Genomic DNA, 23,998 nt, shown 5'->3' on the forward strand with positions numbered 1-23,998 from the left:
ATTGGCTTCAATCCCTCTTTGTGTTAGCATGAACCCTAGAAATTTTCCTGCTTCTACTGCGAAGGCGCATTTTGCGGGATTTAATCTCATCCCATACAACCTTATAGTGTCGAAGACTTGTGAGAGGTCGGTTAAGAGGTCGACTTCTTGCTTGGTTTTTACTAGCATGTCGTCGACGTATACCTCCATTAGGCTCCCTAGATGGGGGGAAAACACTTTGTTCATCAGCCTTTGGTACGTGGCTCCTGCATTCTTCAATCCGAATGGCATGACCACGTAGCAGTAGTTGGCTTTTGGTGTGATGAACGATGTTTTCTCCTGGTCGGGTTCATGCATCGGGATTTGATTATATCCCGAGTAGGCGTCCATGAATGATAGGTATTGGTACCCTGAGCTGGAGTCCACCAGGGTATCAATACTTGGTAGGGGATAAGGGTCCTTAGGACATGCCTTATTCAGGTCGGTATAGTCGACGCACATTCTCCATTTACCATTTTGTTTTTTGACTAGCACTACATTGGCTAGCCATGTTGGGTATTTGACCTCTCTGATAAAGCCGGCTTCCAGGAGCGCCTGTACTTGCTCTTCTACTATGGAGGCCCTCTCTGGGCCGAGTTTGCGTCTTCTTTGCTGTACAGGTCGGGATCCTGGGTAAACCGAGAGTCTATGGGACATGAGTTCGGGATCAATCCCGGGCATGTCGGAAGCCTTCCAGGCAAAGAGGTCGGAATTAGCTCTTAGGAGTTCACCCAACCTTTGTTTCAGGGTTTCCCCTAGGTTGGCTCCTATGTAAGTGTTTTTTCCTTCCTCCTCTCCGACTTGTATCACCTCGGTTTTTCCTCCCGGCTGGGGTCGTAGCTCTTCTCGGGTTCTTGCGCCGCCTAGCTCTATGGTGTGGACTTCTTTGCCCTTCCCTCTCAGATTTAGGCTTTCGTTATAGCACTTCCTTGCCAATTTTTGATCTCCCCTTACCGTCGCTATTCCTCCTGGAGTCGGGAATTTCATGCAAAGGTGGGGAGTTGATACCACTGCTCCGAGTCGATTAAGGGTAGTTCTGCCAATTAAGGCATTGTAGGCTGACCCTTCATCGATGACTATGAAGTCTATGCTCAGAGTCCTTGATTTTTCCCCTTTTCCAAAGGTGGTGTGAAGGGGTAAAAATCCTAGTGGCTTTATTGGCGTATCCCCTAACCCATATAGGGTGTCGGGATAGGCTCTCAGCTCTTTCTCGTCTAACCCTAGCTTGTCGAAGGCGGGCTTGAATAGGATGTCCGCCGAGCTCCCTTGGTCCACTAGGGTTCTGTGGAGGTGGGCGTTGGCTAGGATCATAGTTATCACCACGGGATCGTCATGCCCGGGAATTATCCCTTGCCCATCCTCTTTTGTGAATGATATAGTGGGGAGGTCGGGTGTCTCATCTTCGACCTGATAGACTCTTTTCAGATGTCTTTTGCGAGAAGATTTGGTGACTCCACCTCCCGCAAATCCTCCTGAGATCATGTGGATATGTCTCTCAGGGGTCTGTGGTAGAGGATCTCTCCTGTCCGTATCCTCTCGCTTTCTCTTTCCATGGGTGTCCGACCTCTCCATGAGATATCTGTCAAGCCGACCTTCTCTAGCCAGCTTTTCTATCACGTTTTTGAGGTCGTAACAGTCGTTGGTGGAGTGACCATATATTTTATGGTACTCGCAATATTCGCTGCGACTTCCCCCTTTTTTATTTTTAATGGGTCTTGGGGGTGGCAGCCTTTCAGTATTGCAAATCTCTCTGTATACATCCACTATAGAAGTCTTTAGAGGAGTATAAGAGTGATACTTTCTGGGCCTTTCAAGACCGGGTTCTTCCTTTTTCCTGACTTCCCTTTCTCTTTCCCTAGAGGAGGAAGTAGGTCCAGGCCGCGAACTTAAGTCTCTTAGTCTTGCATTCTCTTCCATGTTGATGTACTTTTCGGCCCTTTCTTGTACATCACTTAGAGAAACGGGGTGTCTTTTAGATATGGACTGTGAGAAGGGACCTTCTCTAAGGCCATTGACTAACCCCATTATTACTGCCTCTGTCGGCAGGTCTTGAATCTCTAAACATGCCTTATTGAACCTTTCCATATAGGCTCGTAAAGACTCTCCGACCTCCTGTTTTACCCCCAGGAGGCTCGGTGCATGTTTTACTTTATCTTTTTGGATTGAGAACCTCATCAGGAATTTCCTTGAGAGGTCCTCAAAACTAGTGATGGATCTCGGGGGGAGGCTATCGAACCACTTCATCGCTGCTTTCGATAAAGTGGTCGGGAAAGCCTTGCATCTCGTAGCGTCGGAGGCATCAGCTAGATACATCCGACTTTTGAAGTTGCTAAGATGATGCTTTGGATCCGTAGTCCCATCATAGAGGTCCATATCAGGGCTTTTGAAGTTCCTTGGAACTTTTGCCCTCATTATGTCCTCGCTGAAAGGATCGTCTCCACCTGGGAGCTGATCTTCTCCTTCATCGCGAGAGTTCTTGAGGGAGGATTCTAGCTGTAAGAGTTTTCTCTCTAACTCTTTTCGCCGTTCCATCTCCTCTTTAAGGTACCTTTCGGTTTCCTTTTGTCTCTCCCGCTCTTGTTCCAATTGTTCCAAGCGGCTATGGACCAATCCCATTAGTTCAGTTACGTGAGATGGTCCGCCTTTTTCCGATTCACGTCCATCTGAGGAATTTACCTTCGGATTCTTTACTCCGGAGGTACCCTCTCTGTGTTGGTCATTATCTTGGTGCTGGGCCATGTCTGCATTGTCATTACCCATGTCTAGATTCTCTTGTTCAGAATCTATTTCCGCATGGCCTTCCTCGTGGGATCTATCCGCCATCGTTGAGTGATCTCTCAGGTCCCCGGCAACGGCGCCAATGTTACGGTAGGTAACCGGAGATTAATAATACGGATGGCGTTTGGCGGCCCAAGTGTATGATGGAGGAGATCTTCGGGTATGTCCGCAACTCGGGAAGCTCCGTCCGACTTGTGCTTGCGTGGGAATGGGGGGTGGCACCTGCAAAGACACTCCGATGCCTAAGTTAGCAAGAGTGTAAGCAGGTCTTAAAGAGTATTGGACTTAGAGATACCTGAGGGGTGTCAGTGTATTTATAGTGGTGAGCCAATAACCACCGTTGGTGTAGTGCCGTATCTTTAGGATAGTAACCGTCCCTATTATCTTGGGGAGGTTAAGATATGGCTTTATGAGGCGGTTAGAGAGATTTTAGGGGCGGTTACTCATTTGAATGAGTGTTCATCTGCCAGCTGATCTCACATCCGACCTCTTCAGACCAAGTCGTGAATGGTACCGACTTCTTATGTGAAAGGCGGTGCTTAACTAGGCTTAATCCTTTAGATTAGGCCTTTTAGTTGGACCTGGGCCTTGGTATTGGGTCAGGGTATGAACAAAACCTAATATTATAATCTTTTGCATTACTTGTACTACCCACTACCAAATGTAATATAACATTTAGACAAATAGAATATTCGAATTATTGCTTGGTTTATTTTTATAAGCCGCAGTTTATCATGTCACTTTATAAAATCGTCTCCATAAAATAAAGTCACATAAAGAAAATTTTACTAATCGATTTGGGTTAGGTAGAATATTAGTTTACTCGTCCGTTTAAATAAGTATTAAAAATTTGAATATCATTTTATACATGTAATAATTTAAATAAAGTTTGGATTCGTGACGGATTAATCTACGATAGATTAATAAATAATATTACTGTAGGATTTATCGGAGAATAAATTCAACGATAACAAACTTCAAAATTTCGCTAATTAAAAGTTTATATTTATCAGTAATTAACGACAGACAAAAAATAAAAAATTCACCGATAAACAATTATCGGCGAAATTTATACGGTTGAATTTATTTCACCGTTAAATTCGTCAATAAATCCAGCGATATTCGACGACTTTTTTGTAAAGATCTAAATTTAATTCAAGTAGAAAATAATTTATGAATTTTTCATGATATCAAGCAAGACTAGTTTTATTAAGTTATATATAAAAAAGAAAAAAAATGGTGTGATTTTAATAGTTTTGGAGGTGTAATATATCAAAATAAAAAGACAATGTAGGGAGTATATTAATTTATAAGTACTATTTAAATAATAATGATCACTATACAAATGGTTAATAATGGTTATCCGTCAATATATTTTGTATAAGATTATAAAGTTACTTATTTAACATTATTGAGAAAGAAGCAAAAGAAAAAATGAAATTAAAATTTCCTAGGCATTTGGAGATATAAAGTGGTGACATGGTTTTATCATGAAAAGGGGGCATGACCCTCACATATCAACCCAAAAATAAAATTGATGAGGTATTAAAGGGGGAAGTTTTGAACCCTAAGGATTAAGGAATTAGAGTAAGGTTATTATTGTGAGGCACCTTAATTAATTATATGTGATGATTAATCATTGTGTGTGCAGTGCTGGATGCCAGCCTCACTATGGGACCAAAAATAGTTGGTCCTCTTTACAGATATATAGGATTATAATTTAACTAGTACGAACCTAGTGTCATAATTTTCCAACTAACCACTTTCACAATATGGCCTAGCAAATAATGAAATTAATTTTATATCTTTTTATATATATAATTTATATTAACAATGTAAAAAATTTTATATAGTCATCTAATTGTATGTTATTATATCGGTAAAAATAATTAATTTTTAAATATATTACACAAAAAATTATCTTAACGCATGAATCTAATTGGATGATCGTGTGTGTCTATATATATATATATATATATATATATATATATATATATATATATATATATATATGAGTTAATAGTTAAATTAGTCCATAAAAAATAAGATATTCTTTAAATTTGTCTCCGAAATATTTTTTCAATTAGATTGGTCCTTCAAAGATTGTGAATTAATCATATTTGTCCTTCAGTCACTTTATAAACAATTTTCTTCAAAAATTGATATTGCAAAACGTTAATTGATAACATATATAATACGTGATATGTTTAATTGGATATTGACTAAATATGTTTATGAAAATTTATTAATTTAGTCATTTTTCTCAATTACAAAAATTCTATTCTTAATATGATCTAGTGACTAAATTGATTGGTTTTCGTAAATATATTTAGTCATCGTCTAATTGAACATATTATGTGTCATGTACGCTATCAGTTAAAAATTATGAGTGGAGTAACTGAAGGACGAATATGACTAATTCATAATCTTTGAAGAACTAATTTGATTAATATATATATATATATATATATATATATATATATATATATATATATATATATATATATATAACCTAATTAAAGGTGGGGAAGATGACATGTAATGCCAACCCCTCTCTAATTTAGTGCGTAATCAGTTTAATTAATAGCTCTCCATTCTCATATGCAAGTATCATGTGCATAATTGAATAATGAATGGATAGTGATTGCTACGATAATATGTAAATTTGGATTGTCTAATACAAAGTATGTTTCGTGGCTGAGAAAGCACCACGCATTTTTTTTTTCACCAAATTATATATGAAATTTATTTATTTATTTATTTATTTTAATTTTTGACTGTGTAACCTGAGAATGAGACTCTTACTGGGCGGTGGCTGCCTCTGAAATTTTTAATTAAAAGTACAATTTCATGAGATTAGCTTTGCACATTAGCACCCAGCATTTAGTGACATTTGCATGGCTTTTTGATATATTATGATATCATATGATATAAAAGAACCCTAAAGAGACAAAAGTTTAATGTTACAAAAATTCAATTATTAGTTGTTAATCTTTTAGATAGATAAGTTAATTATATATCAAAGAAGATAAATTGTTGACGTTCACTTTATTTGTGTAGGATATTGCACAGTGGACTTCTAAAATAAGGTATCGTATTAGAATTTAGAGGATAAAAACATTACATAATTAAGGACAAATAAATATCGATTTATATTATTATTATTCTGGTTATAGTACATCCTTATAGAGTTGACTACCTATTCACTGCCCTCTAATATGACACACACTACAATACTTTTGTACAGAAGCATAATTCGAATACTTTAATAAAGATTACTTACAATGATAAATCACTTCTCTTTACAAAGTGGTTATCACATACAAACTACATATTAAAAAAATTTGAGCAGTGATTATTCAACTTGTGTAACACCCTAAATTAATATTCTACTTTTAAAGGCCTTTAAGTAGGGTGTCACACTTAATATGAAAAAAAAAAAAACAGATAACTAAATCGTTAGGTAAGAAGAGAAGGAAAATACGCGCGAAACTTTGGGTGGAAATCGAGTAGGACTAAAAGGATGAAATTGAACAAAACTCAAAGGGGTTCAAGTAAACATAAAAGAATTTCCATGAACACGGTTCTTAAGGAGATAGTGCTTAAAGGTAACTATGACGAAAAGGAAACTAACGCATCCTAACTAATTTCATCGAAGAAACTTCCATCCTTGTGTCATGTCCTATCCTTGGCTCGGGTTGTCGGGTTCCTCTTCCTCGGTTTCGGAGTCAGACTCGAGGTGTGCCACCTTAGATGACCGCTTCTTAGATGCTGAAGCGTTCCTATCTAAGAAGGTTACGACGGGCAGCTGGGATCCTTCTTCCACGAACTCTCGATCTAAGTAGATAGTTTGGAGCACGGTAGTAGTGGTCGCAACTACCCACGCGTGTTTCGAGGGGTCATACTCAGAAGTTACCTTCGGGGGACACTGCGTCATCTCTATCCGCTGTGCCATGTTCCTCTGGAGACAGTATGGGAAAAGAAAGGGAGTGAGAACCTAACGTCTCAGTAGGAGTGCTATGCAACACCTCCATATCCATCTCCAGCCCACGTGCGGGATTTTTTAAAAAGAACGTATAACGTGGCATGTAATATGTATCTTTCTTGTAAAACATGTGTGCAAAAAGGAAAGCATATAGGAAAATAGAAGGATAACATCTTAAGTAACATCAACATAATCATAATTAAATCTAAAAAAAACATAAACATTAAACTTTCATTCATGCATTCTTCTTTCTTAACTTTTAACTTTTATGGAAGGTATTGAGCTCAAACCGGTATAAATGAGAGTCCCCTTCCCTTACCGAAGGTTCTTATCTCGAGTGTCTTGGTGATCACCTTCCCTTACCGAAGGATCATCTCGATCGATCACCCTCCCTTACCGAGGGATCATCTCGATATCTTGTCTTTGGGGGTCACCTTCCCTTACCGAAGGATCACTCACTCAGTTCAATTTACAATCAAGGTTATTTAGACATACACAAGAAAAGAGTTATATCAACAAAGATATCTTATTATATAAAATTGATGGGAGTTCCCTTCCCTTACCGAAGGTTCCCAAAGGTTTGCCGATCACCTTCCCTTACCGAAAGATCATCTCGATTATCTTGTCTTTGGGGGTCACCTTCCCTTACCGAAGGGTCATTCCCTCAGTTCAATTTACATTTAGGTTATTTAAACGTACACAAGAAAAAGATCATATGAGAAGGGATCATGCAAGAAAAGGGACGATTATGATGATAAAGGGATATATCAAAAAAAAGCATGAGACTCTAACATATGTATGGGTTTCCCAATTTAAAAGATCTTGGTAGTATAATAGCATAGGATTAAATTTTAAAAACATTTGAGAAATCACGTACTCTTGACTTTAAAGGAATAATGATAACATGATGATATAATAGATCACATGGATGCACATAATACAATAAGGTATGTTAAATAATTTAATTAAAATATCATAAATAATAGCCATGTAAGAGATCACACATATGCCTATATGATGTACAAGACATAAGATGGCATGTACTCCCGGCCCTAAGGGAATATTAATACAATAATATAGGATATTGAATAAGCAGTATAAGAGGGCATGTACTCTCGCCCTAAAGGGAATATTAATAACATAATTATATGAAAGATGCACAAAATGGGTATAGTAAATAATTTAATTAAAATATCATAAATAATAGCCATGTAAGAGATCACACATATGCCTATATGATGTACAAGACATAAGATGGCATGTACTCCCAGCCCTAAGGGGATATTAATACAATAATATAGGATATTGAATAAGCAGTATAAGAGGGCATGTACTCTCGCCCTAAAGGGAATATTAATAACATAATTATATGAAAGATGCACAAAATGGGTATAGTAAATAATTTAATTAAAATATCATAAATAATAGCCATGTAAGAGATCACACATATGCCTATATGTTGTACAAGACATAAGATGGCATGTACTCTCGGCCCTAAGGGAATATTAATACAATAATGTAGGATATTGAATAAGCAGTATAAGAGGGCATGTACTCTCGCCCTAAAGGGAATATTAACAACACAATTATATGAAAGAGCACAAAATGGGTATAGCAAATAATTAGATGAACATCAAAATAGAAATAAAAATTCAGAATCATAAACACAAGTTGAAACCCAAAATTATTAGAATTAAAAAAATCCTACTAAAGAAGACGGAGATGCTGCACAGTGAGACACGGTGGGTCGGCGACTGCTACGGAGGGGATGAGACTAGCCTGAGAAGGACGACGACACTCCTGGACTGGACTGAGACGTATGGCAGCAATCAGCAACCTGGGTCTGGGCTCGCTCTCTAACTGAGGGTTAGTGTCCGACGACGAAAAGGAAGCACGACGAGGAAGGGAGGCAGAGAAAGGACCACGCCGAGAAGAGGGAGCGCGATGCGGAAGGGCCGCCTTGACGGTGCTGTCCGGTGAGTCAGATGCAAAGAGGAGAGTGGGAGGAGGAGTTCTGGCGCTGTGGAGTGGTCGAGTGGAGAAAGGGCGGCTAGCTAGGTTATCTGCTTGAGGGAGGGGGCTTTATATATTAGGGTTTTTAAGTGAACCGGTTCGGTTCGGTTCGGTTAGGGTTTTTACTGAACGAACCGAAAACCGAACCGAACCGCAAAAAAACTGCAAAATGTCATTTTTCGATTTTTTCGGTTTTCGATTTTTTCGGTTCGGTTGATCGGTTTTGTTCGGTTCGGATCGGTTTTGAACACCCCTAATGGGTATAGTAAATAGTTTAATTAAAATATCATAAATAATAGCCATGTAAGAGATCACACATATGCCTATATGTTGTACAAGACATAAGATGGCATGTACTCCCGGCCCTAAGGAAATATTAATACAATAATGTAGGATGTTAAATAAGCAGTATAAGAGGGCATGTACTCTCGCCCAAAAGGGAATATTAATAACATAATTACATGAAAGATGCACAAAATGGGTATAGTAAATAGTTTAATTAAAATATCATAAATAATAGCCATGTAAGAGATCACACATATGCCTATATGTTGTACAAGACATAAGATGGCATGTACTCTCGGCCCTAAGGGAATATTAATACAATAATGTAGGATATTGAATAAGCAGTATAAGAGGGCATGTACTCTCGCCCTAAAGGGAATATTAACAACACAATTATATGAAAGAGCACAAAATGGGTATAGCAAATAATTGGATGAACATCAAAATTAACCCAAAATTATTAGAATTAAAAAAATCCTACTAAAGAAGACGGAGATGCTGGACAGTGAGACACGGTGGGTCGGCGACTGCTACGGAGGGGATGAGACTAGCCTGAGAAGGACGACGACACTCCTGGACTGGACTGAGACGTATGGCAGAGTAGTTGAGGACGATTACGACGCTGCAATCAGCAACCTGGGTCTGGGCTCGCTCTCTAACTGAGGGTTAGTGTCCGACGACGAAAAGGAAGCGCGACGAGGAAGGGAGGCAGAGAAAGGACCACGCCGAGAAGAGGGAGCGCGATGCGGAAGGGCCGCCTTGACGGTGCTGTCCGGTGAGTCAGATGCAAAGAGGAGGGTGGGAGGAGGAGTTCTGGCGCTGTGGAGTGGTCGAGTGGAGAAAGGGCGGCTAGCTAGGTTATCTGCTTGAGGGAGGGGGCTTTATATATTAGAGTTTTTAAGTGAACCGGTTCGGTTAGGGTTTTCACTGAACGAACCGAAAACCGAACCGAACCGCAAAAAAACTGCAAAATGTCATTTTTCGGTTTTCGGTTTTTTCGGTTTTCGATTTTTTCGGTTCGGTTGGTCGGTTTTGTTCGGTTCGGATCGGTTTTGAACACCCCTAATGGGTATAGTAAATACTTTAATTAAAATATCATAAATAATAGCCATGTAAGAGATCACACATATGCCTATATGTTGTACAAGACATAAGATGGCATGTACTCCCGGCCCTAAGAGAATATTAATACAATAATGTAGGATATTGAATAAGCAGTATAAGAGGGTATGTACTCTCGCCCAAAAGGGAATATTAATAACATAATTACATGAAAGATGCACAAAATGGGTATAGTAAATAGTTTAATTAAAATATCATAAATAATAGCCATGTAAGAGATCACACATATGCCTATATGTTGTACAAGACATAAGATGGCATGTACTCTCGGCCCTAAGGGAATATTAATACAATAATGTAGGATATTGAATAAGCAGTATAAGAGGGCATGTACTCTCGCCCTAAAGGGAATATTAACAACACAATTATACGAAAGAGCACAAAATGGGTATAGCAAATAATTGGATGAACATCAAAATAAAAATAAAAATTCAGAATCATAAACACAAGTTGAAACCCAAAATTATTAGAATTAAAAAAATCCTACTAAAGAAGACGGAGATGCTGGACAGTGAGACACGGTGGGTCGGCGACTGCTACGGAAGGGATGAGACTAGCCTGAGAAGGACGACGACACTCCTGGACTGGACTGAGACGTATGGCAGAGTAGTGGCTCGCTCTCTAACTGAGGGTTAGTGTCCGACGACGAAAAGGAAGCGCGACGAGGAAGGGAGGCAGAGAAAGGACCACGCCGAGAAGAGGGAGCGCGATGCGGAAGGGCCGCCTTGACGGTGCTGTCCGGTGAGTCAGATGCAAAGAGGAGGGTGGGAGGAGGAGTTCTGGCGCTGTGGAGTGGTCGAGTGGAGAAAGGGCGGCTAGCTAGGTTATCTGCTTGAGGGAGGGGGCCTTATATATTAGGGTTTTTAAGTGAACCGGTTCGGTTCGGTTCGGTTAGGGTTTTCACTGAACGAACGAAAACCGAACCGAACCGCAGAAAAAACTGCAAAATGTCATTTTTCAGTTTTTTCGGTTTTCGATTTTTTCGGTTCGATTGGTCGGTTTTGTTCGGTTCGAATCGGTTTTGAACACCCCTAATGGATATAGTAAATAGTTTAATTAAAATATCATAAATAATAGCCATGTAAGAGATCACACATATGCCTATATGTTGTACAAGACATAAGATGGCATGTACTCCCGGCCCTAAGGGAATATTAATACAATAATGTAGGATATTGAATAAGCAGTATAAGAGGGCATGTACTCTCGCCCTAGAGGGAATATTAACAACACAATTATATGAAAGAGCACAAAATGGGTATAGCAAATAATTGGATGAACATCATAAGAAGACATATAATAATGATTCAAGAAGACGTGAATGACATGGTGGAAAGACATGCTCGACATGAATAAAAGGTGAGTGAAAGAAATTTAATGTCATGATAACATTCGTGAACGGAAGAAAGTAATAATATAACAATGAAACATAACACATGCCAAGCATTTAAAAAAAACATAATTCCCTACTCTTTTTCCTAACGCTTCTTCGAGCTTGCCTCTTGTGTTTGCCCACGGAAAATTATTTCTTTGTAGAGAGAGAAGGGAGAGGATTAGTGTTTGAGAGGAGTGATTTTCTACCTATGGGTGCTCCCCTATTTATATATGTTTGAGGATGGGGTGGTTGGGATATTTTCAATTTCAAACTGAGGGTGGTTACTAGGTTCCTATCCAAAATTTCAAAAATTCTAATCTTATCTCCTAACCGATTTTCAAACTTCGAATTTTAATTTTGTTTCTAGAAGGGGTGGTTGTTACAACTTGTTTGACAAATTTGAGCTTTATCTTGTAATGTGAGAAGAGGAACCTTTATGAAAAGGATTGTAGGTTGATCTTAGATTTTAAATGACTTCTACAGTTCTATGTAGGCACACTGAAATGGGAATTGTGAACTTCCTCCTTTTTTTTATAATAAAAATGTAGTAAGAAAAGTCTAAATTCTTAGAATATTGAGGGATAAAAAACTTTCAAATTCTCCCAAGACTTATCTCACTTTCCCTAAACAAACTATCTTGAGGTTAATCAGGAAATTCCTTTTCTATGTCCATTGCAATTAATTCGTTAGAATGCATAATAATATATCTTCTATGTAACCTTTACGAGTTTAGGTTGTATGGGTCTTACACATAATAGTTATCAAGCTATTGCAAAATCAATAAATTTGGGCCAAGGAGAAGATCTTCCACTCCTTACAAGACATTAAAAGAATGCCCCATAAAAAGAAACCACTTACAAAAAAACCTTTGGGCCTTCTGTGTGGTATCGAAACTTGAATCTCTCTCTTCGGGGCATTCAATAAAGATATGAGAAAAGATAAAAAAAACAATAAAGGAGAAGCCCATTGACCAAAACCACATGCCCAAGGTCCATTAAAATTGCTTGAGCAGATTCAGATAGCTCATTGCCTGTGGCCCGATAGCTGACCAAAGAAAAAACAGATAGCTCATTGCCTCAATCACAATAGTTTGACCCAACAAAATCACTAGTAGGTTACCATAATGTCACGAGATTTGCGGTTACAAGATTCTTAGTACATGTACACTTTAAGAGACCTAAAGCAAAAGGTAATTACAAATACTTGGGCACTTTTTAATAAAGTATTCACAAAATTAATAGGTTATTAACTTATTATTGAACATATCAGTAGTAGTTAATTTATAGAAAAGATTCCCATATAATTGTCTTCATACAAAATTAATAATAAAAAACCGTTAGATAATTTCACAAATTTAACAAAATTATAATCTAATACTTCTCGATTATTGACTTCTAATAATATTATTTGTATACTAAAGTCAACCACTAAAATAAACCATCGTTATATTTTTGAATAAATACAAATCTAATTCAATTTATTTTTAATGTGTATTATATTCCAATATATATTTTATACTAGTGAGTAATTTTAATATACTTCACATGTGAGTTTCGCCTAATTTATATTAACGGTCTTCGCAAGTATTTGATGCCCCAAACGATTATCTTGCTAAAATTACACTAAACCACTCTACTCGAATATTTACTTCGTTATTCGTTAGTCATCTAAATATTGCCTCTATTGAAGACACTCCTCACACTAAACAATGATATTCCACCAATTTAACTTGGTGATTAGAGCATCCCACTTTTCAACTCTTACAGAAAATCATCCCCTATTCTTCCAATTCTTAAGGAGACAAGAATAGGTAAAAGATGTTCGGGAATCCAATTGGTACAAGATGACAAAGGAGATGCAAGACCAAATACCATTTACCAAAAACAATTCATGACAATCACCAACTGCAACCACAATCTCAGAAGTCAGAACTCACTAACACACAATTGAATACGGCAAAATATTTAATATCACAAGCAGACAACAGAATCAATGTCCAGTTTACCATCCATATGGAACATTAAACAAAGCCATTTGATACAGCACCTCAAAGTATATAAAGGAAAGAGACATGTTCAAATCAACAAAATTATTGTGACAAGCAACAAGTTTCGGTATGCAAACTCATCCCAAATGAAAGAGGATGAAACAACGATACCACAACCATCCCATTACATCCATGAAAGGCAAAAGAAGCAAAATAGAACATTCAGAATGTCCTCATGAAACATTTTCAACATGAAATAAACAAAACCAACAAACAACCATCGCCCCTAAAGCTCATTTTCAATATGAAATCAATTCAGCCATGTCCTCAATCACATAGAGAACTCACATACTAACATATAAAAATGGGAATCAAACCTTCCACATAAGAACACCATGAGAGCAAAATGCACGATGCATCCAAAAATCAAACAGCATACAATCTATGGCTTCTAATTACGATCCGCTGCCGCAATAGTGATTCCAGACATGTATTCCAGTGGCAATTAACTAAAATTTCGCCGGAATTTAATTCAAGACTAATTAATAACAACTAAACAATATTGATCAAAACTATATGGAGATAACTTTATCATCATGCTGTAAACAAAAACAAAAAAAAAACAAGTAATTGAACTAGCTGATGAGAGTTCACTGGCAATAATGATAATCTAAATTATCCAAAACACAAAACAAAGTCGAAATACTTCCTTATATCAAAAATTAAAACGCACAATAGTCTCAAACATTAAAATTTGGAATTCAAAAAAGAGAAACCTCTCTCTCTTCTCAGAAGCTATTCTTTTCAATCCTGAGGCACTTCGACATCACCATCAGTAATCTCCTCCTGCAAATCCTTAGGGTCCTTACCGTCCACCGTGCACCCGACGGAGACGCAAGTTCCCAAGATCTCCTTCACAGTGCCGCTGAGCTCCTTCGCCATCGACCTCGGCCTCATAACCCTAGCAATCTCGATGACGTCATCAAGCGAGATGTTCCCGTTATGCTTGATGTTCTTCGTCTTCTTCCGGTCACGCTCCGGCTCCTTGAGTGCCTTGATGACTAGCGCGGCGGCGGACGGCACGACGGACACCTTCGCCTGACGGTTCTGAACCGTTAGCTTCACGGTCACTCGGAGACCCTTCCAATCCTTGGCGGTTTCTTTAGCGATGTCTTCTCCGATCTTCTTTGGAGAGAGACCGAGGGGACCGATCTTAGGGGCGAGGGAACTGGCGGCGCCGACTTCTCCTCCGGTGACGCGGACGTAGACGTCGACGACTTGAGATGGATCGAACTTTGGCGGCATTCTGAATCTGCTTTGGTGGCGTTGAAGGAGAAAATGGAGATTAGGGTTTTCTCCAAGAGGAAGAAGGTGAAATGAGGCTCAAGAGTGGAAAGGAGCTACACGAAAGTGTATCAATATATATGTGTGGGTGATAAGCTAGGGTTTTTGCTCCCTTAATACTCTCAATTTCACTGGACCTTTTTTTGGGCTTTTTCTATAAATGTTGATTAGAACTCAATTTTACTAGGCCTTTTTTGTGTATCATGGGCTTTGTTGGTTAGAATTCATAAAACAATAAATATATAATAATGGCATAGCCCTGACAAAAATTGTGACAAAAAACAAGCCCTTACAAAATACAAAATGGTGTACCTCTGTTTCAATAACAATAATAATTATATATTACTTATTAGCTAGTCTATATTAAAAATTAGTTATTTATATAAAATAAATTAAATAATGTATATTTATATATATAAAAATAATATTATTATATATATAAAAAAATTTATCTTTAAATTAATTATTATATAAAATACATATTAAAAATAAATTAAACGGTATATATAATTGAGGTCTGCTAGACATACAAGTCTTTTTGACTTACAAGTTTTACAAGTTGCTACACATACGGGCATTTTAATGCGTTATTCAACCACTTTTTGTTTTCAAAGTGCGCTACTCACCATATATTATGAACGACTCTTCTTCTTCTTCCTCCATGAAAAAGAGGTTCTTGCCAAATTTGTTCGATTTTCTTCGTGCGTTCTCTCTTCGCCTTTTCATTCGTTGTTTTACCTGCGTTTATCACTGGTATTCTTGCTTTGTTTTTTTTTTCGATTTTCATGGTTTCTAAAATCAAGTTTTGAAATCGTTTTGAAGATAATGAAACTTCATAAATACACCCAAACGATTACAGAAATACACCCAAAAGGATTTAAGAAATATATCCAAAATTCGTTGAAGTACACCTTCTGCTGCTTCTTCTTTTTTAAAAACGATTTCAGAGTTTTATGTCAAAAAACAATGGAAATCGAGAATAACGAAGAAAGAAAACAGAGAGAAAAAACACGTAAATGAAAAAGGAGAAAGAGAAGGCAAAAAAAAAAAGAAAAGAAGAAGAAGACGAAGAAGAACGTGTAGCAAGAAGAAGAAAAATAAGAAGGTACAGTGAAAAACGTGCGGTAGCAGTTCAAAGCGCGTTAATATAAATGACTTATAAAGACTTATATAAAAAAACGCTTGTTGTGGAGAATTTCTCTATATAATTATATAAAGCTTAACATTTTGTACAATGACTATTTTACGCTGCTAAGATTTTTAATTTTCATTCGGGAGTTAAACTCCAAAATAGTTAATGAGATTAGTGCTATATATTAAAATTGTCTCTAAAATTTTAATTACATCAATTATATTTTTGATATTGGTAAAAATATACGATGTTCACGAATTAATTTAGTATATGACATTTTATTTTAGACACTTAATATAAAGTCACCGACTAATTTGATTCATCTACAATAATAATATAATAAATGATATATAAACAATATTGTAACAAGTAGTACAAATTGATATGTAGTCAAATAATATTATAACACATATGACCCAACTTTTTAGGTAAGTTCTTTCATTATATTATTATAAATGATTAAACCATGAAATAACATATTATTAATGAAACATAGATCAAGAACTAATGTAATATACTTTTATTAATTTTGAAAATATGATTAATACAATTAAAATTTTAGGACAATTTTCATGTTCGATGTCAATCTTCTACACTATTTCTTTTAAAAAATTAGAAGTAAAATTTGAATTTATAACCTCTAAATGAGTACAAAAAATTATCATTTGAATTATATCTTGTTCGCCATTGTTTCACTTAACTACCCCAACTGGCTTCATACTGAAAATAATAAATAAATAAATAAAATAAAAAGGAAAATGGCTTAACCGGGTTCCTCCGTTGGCAAACCCAGTCCGTCGATTATCGCCGGATCTCTGCAGTCAACTACCTACCAGTCTCAGTCACTCACTCTGACCCTGCGACTGGCAGGTGCACCCCTACGACCAACCGTTTCTCATCCACACCAAAATTAACTCCTCCCATTCACACCCCTCTCTCTCTCTCTCACTGAAATTATCTTCTCTATGGACTACTCAATCTCTTCCGCCTCCGACCACGACGTCCATACTCCGCCGCATCAGGATTCTTCCAACCCTGAAACCTCCGCAAACGGCGGAACCATTACTGTTCAGCTGTTCGTGGAGGAAGGTGAGGTTGAACCGGGAGAGGTCCGAGTCACTATCGAACCCGGTTCAGACGCTGCTGCTGCGTCTTCCTCGGGGAGGAGGACCGGTTTGGAGGTCGAACCGGAAGCTCCATCGAGCCCTAGCAGCAGCGGTTACGTCGGCGAGAGAGGAAGCAGCAGCAGCAGCAGCGACACCAGCGGTTCGCCAATTATACCGATCGCGCGCGAAATTGAAGAGGAGATGAGTAGGGAAGTTGATGATATCACACTCCATGGATTCTCCGACGCCCAAACGACGTGGATTCCTGGAAAACGACATGTCGATGAGGTATACGCTCTGTTTGGTAGTGTTCTTTTTTATATATCAAATAACGTTATTGAGTTTAACTTCCAAACCCACCATATTAATGCTTTGAACTGTGGCTAGTGCTTTAACTATGTTGATGGTTTACAAGGGGGAAAAATGCACTCTCTCTATGAGGATGCCTATGAAAATCATACTGTGTTTGATTAATGAATGAAGTGCAGGATGATGCTTCCATTTCTTGGAGAAAAAGGAAGAAGCATTTCTTTGTTCTCAGTCATTCTGGCAAGCCAATATACTCTAGGTTGGTGTCCTGCTAGATTCTTATGCTTTGAAAACGTAAATGAGATGTTGTTTTGATTCTTGTTTTGACAACGTGTTGTTGTTATTGCACTTTTTTTAAGGTATGGAGATGAGTATAAGCTTGCAGGATTTTCAGCGACTTTGCAGGCAATCATTTCCTTTGTGGAGAGCAGGTGTGATTATTATGGATGTTCGTTGCGTGGTTGACTAAATAATTACAGCAATACTCAATTACCATATTTGAATGTGATTATTTTGATGGCATTTGTTTTTTCTGTTTTTTAGGGGTGATTCTGTGAAATGGGTGAGGGCTGGAAAGCATCAGGTTTGATCATCTTTTTTTTTTTTTATTTTGGTTCTTGAATATTATGTTCCATTTGATCGTTAATTACACGAAATGTCGAAACCCGCCACTTATTCAAATCCTTATAGTTAGTGTGTTAAGAAAAACTATGTTTTGATTATTTCCTATTTATACAGGCGGTGCTTTTTTATTTTTGCACTCTTTCTCAAACTTCTTACACTAATAATACTATTGTTTTGCATGCTTTCTGTTTTTCTTTTCCTTTTTTTTTTTGGGGGGGGGGGGTTACTCATTTGGATTCTAACAATTTTCATAGTACTGGAAAATAATCTATTATCGCTTGCTAGACCAACTCATTGCTTCAATGTTGTGAAATCAAAAGATTAACACTTTGGTATAGGTTGTTTTTCTTGTGAAAGGGCCAATTTATTTGGTCAGCATCAGCTGTACAGAAGAACCTTATGAGTCATTAAGGGGGCAGTTGGAGCTAATTTATGGTCAGGTATAATTCAGTTGCATTTCTACTCTAATAATTTCTGAATGCCTAATTTTGTACAACAACAACAACTAAGCCTTGTCCAACCGAATGAGGTCAACAAAATGGATCACATAATGCCATATGGTACTGTTATAAATCATTATGTGTCTACTTCTATGATCCACAAAATTACCATTGTACTTTTTTAGTCATTGAAATGGAAACCTTATTTTGTAACCGTTATATGATCTATCCCTATTGTTCACCCATATGCAGATACTTGTTATACTAACAAAATCAGTAAACAGATGTTTCGAGAAGAACCCAAAGTTTGATATGACACCCTTGCTCGGTGGAACAGACATTGTCTTTTCCTCTCTAATCCATTCCTTCAGTTGGTTGGTTTATCTGCTCTAAGCATGTACAGTTTACCAGTATTCTATTTTTGTATTCTAGTAGTAAATTAGTAAATAACTACATGTTGTTTGTCTGATCATATCAGGAATCCTGCTACATTTCTTCATGCCTATACTTGTCTTCCTCTAGCATATGCAACAAGGCAAGCTGCAGGTGCTATCTTGCAAGACATTGCCGATTCAGGTGTTTTGTTTGCAATTCTGATGTGCCGGCACAAGGTTTGACCCTACACTCAATTTCTCCATTTGTATACTGACTTAAGATAACACAGCAAAAGTTGAGGACAGGTAATCAGTCTTGTTGGTGCTCAGAAAGCTTCCCTTCATCCAGATGATATGCTGCTGCTAGCCAACTTTGTTATGTCATCAGAATCCTTTAGGCAAGTAGAAGGCAGATTTTATCTTTCAGATAGTCTGTTTTGGTAGTACACTTTTTGCTTCATTCATTAAGAGAATTTGCCTATAGTTTCCACAACAATACGGTTTTAAATAGTGTTCAATATACAACGATTGGCTGTTTAGGTAGCATGAAAATCTGATGGTATTTTACAGCTTCATACTCAGTTGTCTCTGAGTGTATACATTTAATCTTGCTCTATCATTGATCCATTGCCATTGAACCTTCAAACAGCAAATGAACTTAAATCCTTCAAGTGTTAGACGTTGTCTCTTAGCTTCATCTTGCTGGTTGCTCTTATTTTATTTAGTGGGCTATAATTATGCAGGACATCAGAGTCATTTTCTCCAGTTTGCCTTCCAAGATATAATCCATCAGCATTTTTGTATGCTTATATCCATTATTTTGATGTGAGTCAGATTTGAATACATAGATCATTAACACACTCCCTTTATTTCATGCCCACAAATGACTGACCTTTGTATATATATATATACCTGTGGCAGGCTGACACATACTTGATGCTGCTAACCACTAGTTCAGATGCATTTTATCATCTTAAAGATTGCAGGTAAATGATTGTTCATAATCCAATGATTCCAACCTTCACAAGAAAATTTTATGAATTTATAATATCTAGCAACTACTATTCTTGCATGGTTCTGAGACTTGCCTGCCCATTTATAGGGTTCGTGTTGAATTGGTCCTTTTGAAGTCAAATGTTCTTAGTGAAGTTCAGAGATCTTTGCTGGATGGGGGAATGCATGTTGGGGATCTTCCACCCATAGCTCAGTCTGGTTCATCTCAATTGGGCCCGCACAGGCTTCCATCTGATTCTCCTGAAAGATTCCTGGAACCTAATTCCGCCATTGACTGTCCTGCAGGGTTGTGGCATTTTATATACTTCAGTATATATCTGGATCAATATGTCTCTTCAGAGTTTCCACCATCCATTAAAACACCTCAGCAGCAAAAAAGGTGTTAAATGTTTTAGCAACTTCTTTTTTTTTTTTTTTTTTTTCTGCGCATCTTGGTTCTTCTCTCAGTTCTCTGATTTATAACTTATCTTCGTTGTTGCAGACTCTATAGAGCTTACCAGAAACTTTTTGCATCGATGCATGATAATGGTATTGGACTGCACAAAACTCAATTTCGGAGAGATGAAAACTACGGTAATTAATATTGTGGCTTTCAGCCTGATATGGATGTCTGCAGTATGCAATTTTCATCATCGTGATCATTTTACAATATTTGATTTTTGCTTAAAATGGTTTATTCAATTTTGTTGTTCTATGAGAATCAACTCAACTGGTGAAACCTAAACCTCTCTGTATTTAACCTATTACATTGACATGTTCCATTGAATTACCATGGAGCTAACAGATTTTCTTTATTATTATTTTAATGAGGCAGTTCTTCTCTGTTGGGTGACACAAGATTTTGAGCTGTATGCTGCCTTTGATCCCCTTGCGGACAAGGTACACTTTTTCCCTTTTGTATACAATTTATATGATTAAAGTATTAAACCATTATTTTACATTCTACAAAAGATGTTTTCCTATTTCTCACTACTTATGTGTAGAATCATAATCAACTTAGTGAAATTGGACGAGTTCTATTTTTTTTACTCACAAAACGAGCACATGCAGGCATCGGCAATAAAGACATGCAACCGTGTTGTTCAATGGATAAAAGACGTGGAAAATGAATTTTTTTTGCTAGGAGCGAGCCCCTTTTCATGGTGATTTCCTTGCAAATACTGTAAACGAGTAGAATAGTTCTTTTTGTAATAAAATTCCTGTAGAGAACGAAATACTCAATGTAAGGTTATGATTCACTACCACAAGATTCATGATTGGACTTGTATACATGCCTCGCAATTAAATTGTATAATATAATAGTAAAGTTTGGTTCAACGTTGCTCCTACAACTGGTTTTCCTTTCCCAGTGATTATCTTTAAATTGAGATGGCTTGACCACGTTGATAATCAATAAAATAACAAGAGTAAAGTAACAAATCCGAGATTAGTCCCTAAAATAAAATAAATTAATAAAGTCTTCTAATATAATAAATATGGACAAACTAATGAAATTATCTTTAAACTAACTTCTATAATTAGGGTAAGTTTTAATTTGAACTAATATGTTCACATTTGTTATTCTAAAAAATTTGATTTTAAAATCATCCTTACTTTACAAGCTAAAATCGTACAAAGATAAAAGTAAAAGCTGCAAAAACACTTTTTTTTTAATTTTATAATTTTTTTATTATGTATAATTTGATCTAAATTTTTAATATTTAAATAAAAAAGATGATTTTAAAATTTAAATTTAAATCTTAAAAAGAGTTTTATATATAAAAAAAATTAAAAACAAAAAATTTTCAATTTCTTTAGAAACTGATATATCCAAAATATAAATTCTCAAAAATTTATTTGGCACTTTATGCAGCCTTAATGCGTTCGAAATTGACTCGACCAAATTAAACCTTTTCTGCTCTTTGGATAGGTCCAATGCCAAACGGATTCTATCTAGACTCCTAGAGTAAAGATCCTAATACACTTAAAACAACAAATGGCCAAACGCTTTTTCCTTAGATTAGGCAAAGCAGATTTAATTTAACAGGTAATTGAAGTGTATGACAGGAGAACTAAACAAAGACTCAAATTACTAAAGTTTGAGTAACTAGGGGGGAGAAAGATTTAACAAACATAGGAGATATATAATAATGATTGCACAACAAAACTCTTCTAAGCCTTGGCCTCCTCAGCAGCTGACTCAAAAGTCTCCCCGGGAACAAGCTCTGGGACGTCGTCATCATTCTCCTCTTGTGCCGCGGCTGAAGCAGCACCTGCCTCAGGAGCCTGCTTCTGAAACTGTTCCGCTAGCTTCTTTAGGTTTTCCAAGTTATCTGGTCCTGTATATTAATGACAAAAATGTTCAGTATGGAGTAGACAACAACAACAACAAAGCCTTGTCCCCCTAGGCAGGGTCGGCTACATGAATCAAAAGTGAAGGACACAAACGTGAAAGAAAAATGAAAAATTGAAGACATAATACCTAATTGGTGGATAATGTTGGGGAGAATATCCTGCAACTCTGTAATAGGAGGGATTACATGTCAATATTTGACGCAAATAATAAGTTAAAAACAAAGTGTAACTTAAAAGTATAGCAAAGCATATAAACTGTATAAACGTTGACTTAGCATACAGCAAAATACATACAACGGAAATGTTAAATTTTTCCAATGTGATACACAACATATGGTGTTCATGTCTTTGATGCCATTAAAGACTATCTGATAACATGCCCAAGAGTGACATGTTAATAATTGACATGCTCATTCTGGCCCATGTATAAATAATTTGAAAATACTTTATAATTTAATACAAAGCTCATTTTGATTATAAGTGGAGTGCAAATGGGAAAAAGAGGATGAAAGTTGCTTACTCTTTGTTTGTGGGGCACCACTAACAACCCAAGTATTAGCAGCAATGGATGCTTGAACTGGACAAGGGAAAAAAAATCCAACTATTCAGTAAAACTTATAAACAAAATATTTAATATATGATAGGACACGAACACAAGACTTCTGCACAATGTTGGACTGAATGTTACCTTTGGGGTTTAGAAACTGGATAACAACATCATCCTTGAAGATGTTAACTTCCTCGATGGCGGGGATGGCGTTAACGCCTATTCTCTTGAGGGTGCTCTGAAGCCTTTTGTCGTCTGTGGTGGTTGTCTTGTGGACAGCCTTCTTCTTTCTAAAACATAAAACGGAAATGCCAAAACATCAAAAGGTGAATCCAACTCAACAAATGCATTGTATGATTCACAAAGCTAAAAACTAAATGGATAAACATACACAAAAGGACGAGAAATCAATCAAAATCTCAAAATATGCATTGTATTTGTGACTCTAAGAAAGGGCATATATGTACACACTGTGAAAACACTAGAAACAATGGATAAAATGGATGAATGGATTGAATTCCCATAATAGACACTAGAGAGTGAACACATGAGTGCATTTTTCAAGAACAAAGCAAGTTTAAAATGAAAAGATAAAATTTTGATAACAATACTAAGGTTAAAAATAAATAATTGGATAATATGCGAAGTGAATACAGCATTACACCTCCTCATTGTGCCCTTTCCACCGGTTCTAACTGAACCGGCCATCTTCATCAATTTTTCCCGATTCATCTGATTTATTAATAATCACAAAACACAACAAACAAATCAGTAGATAAATCTATCTATCTATCACATAAACAAGCATAAGTTTTGCAGCACATAACAGAAATTCACTGAAACTAAAGGGATAAAATCAGAGCAAGTTACGAAACCCTAACACGGAGACAAATCAAACAGTGTTATTATTGTTATTATTATGGTGGATTAAGGGTAAAGATGGTACCTTAACGACGCAGAGAGGGAAACCCACTCTTCACTCAGGGAAATGGAAGACCTAAACGATGACGAAAAGTAAAGAGGGGTTACCCACTGCTCTTAGCTGTTGATTTTGCTCGCAATGTGGCTAGGGTTAAGGAAGGGTTTTCCCACGTTGTAGTTTTCTATATTGAAACTGGGCCTATAATATGGGCCTGATCCAAATAAAACAAATAACTTTTGTGGGCCATAATCGGAAATAAAAAACTGAAGAAAGGCCCAAGCCCAAAATA

The 23,998-nt window shown here is 36.9% G+C and overlaps 3 protein-coding genes and 1 long non-coding RNA gene across 4 annotated transcripts; 1 reads left to right on the forward strand and 3 right to left on the reverse strand.

Moving 5' to 3' along the window:
* Positions 1-6,292: 6,292 nt before the first annotated feature.
* On the reverse strand, positions 6,293-11,760 carry LOC140181564 (uncharacterized). Its single transcript, XR_011876380.1, has 2 exons — positions 11,672-11,760; positions 6,293-6,757 (listed from the first exon to the last, which is right to left on the reverse strand). It is a non-coding gene; the product is annotated as an uncharacterized lncRNA (long non-coding RNA).
* A 2,497-nt stretch (positions 11,761-14,257) lies between these two features.
* On the reverse strand, positions 14,258-15,000 carry LOC112786175 (large ribosomal subunit protein uL11). The gene has a single exon (XM_025829582.3). The coding sequence runs from the start codon at positions 14,866-14,868 to the stop codon at positions 14,368-14,370; it is 501 nt and encodes a 166-aa protein (XP_025685367.1). The 5' UTR covers positions 14,869-15,000; the 3' UTR covers positions 14,258-14,367.
* A 1,743-nt stretch (positions 15,001-16,743) lies between these two features.
* LOC112786182 (vacuolar fusion protein MON1 homolog) lies at positions 16,744-21,223 on the forward strand. Its single transcript, XM_025829590.3, has 14 exons — positions 16,744-17,433; positions 17,634-17,713; positions 17,814-17,885; positions 17,998-18,037; positions 18,417-18,518; positions 18,771-18,892; positions 18,997-19,129; positions 19,199-19,290; positions 19,636-19,717; positions 19,814-19,878; positions 19,995-20,285; positions 20,388-20,479; positions 20,721-20,785; positions 20,957-21,223. Exons 1-14 carry the CDS (start codon positions 17,005-17,007, stop codon positions 21,050-21,052), a joined length of 1,761 nt encoding a protein of 586 aa, XP_025685375.1. The 5' UTR covers positions 16,744-17,004; the 3' UTR covers positions 21,053-21,223.
* Positions 21,224-21,882: 659 nt separating this feature from the next.
* On the reverse strand, positions 21,883-23,884 carry LOC112786190 (basic transcription factor 3). Its single transcript, XM_025829596.3, has 6 exons — positions 23,734-23,884; positions 23,452-23,519; positions 22,929-23,077; positions 22,761-22,817; positions 22,368-22,406; positions 21,883-22,224 (listed from the first exon to the last, which is right to left on the reverse strand). Exons 2-6 carry the CDS (start codon positions 23,517-23,519, stop codon positions 22,058-22,060), a joined length of 480 nt encoding a protein of 159 aa, XP_025685381.1. The 5' UTR covers positions 23,734-23,884; the 3' UTR covers positions 21,883-22,057.
* Between the last annotated feature and the right edge of the window lie 114 nt (positions 23,885-23,998).

This window comes from Arachis hypogaea, chromosome 3 (assembly GCF_003086295.3).
Source record: "Arachis hypogaea cultivar Tifrunner chromosome 3, arahy.Tifrunner.gnm2.J5K5, whole genome shotgun sequence".
In the NCBI taxonomy this organism is placed as follows: Eukaryota; Viridiplantae; Streptophyta; class Magnoliopsida; order Fabales; family Fabaceae; genus Arachis; species Arachis hypogaea.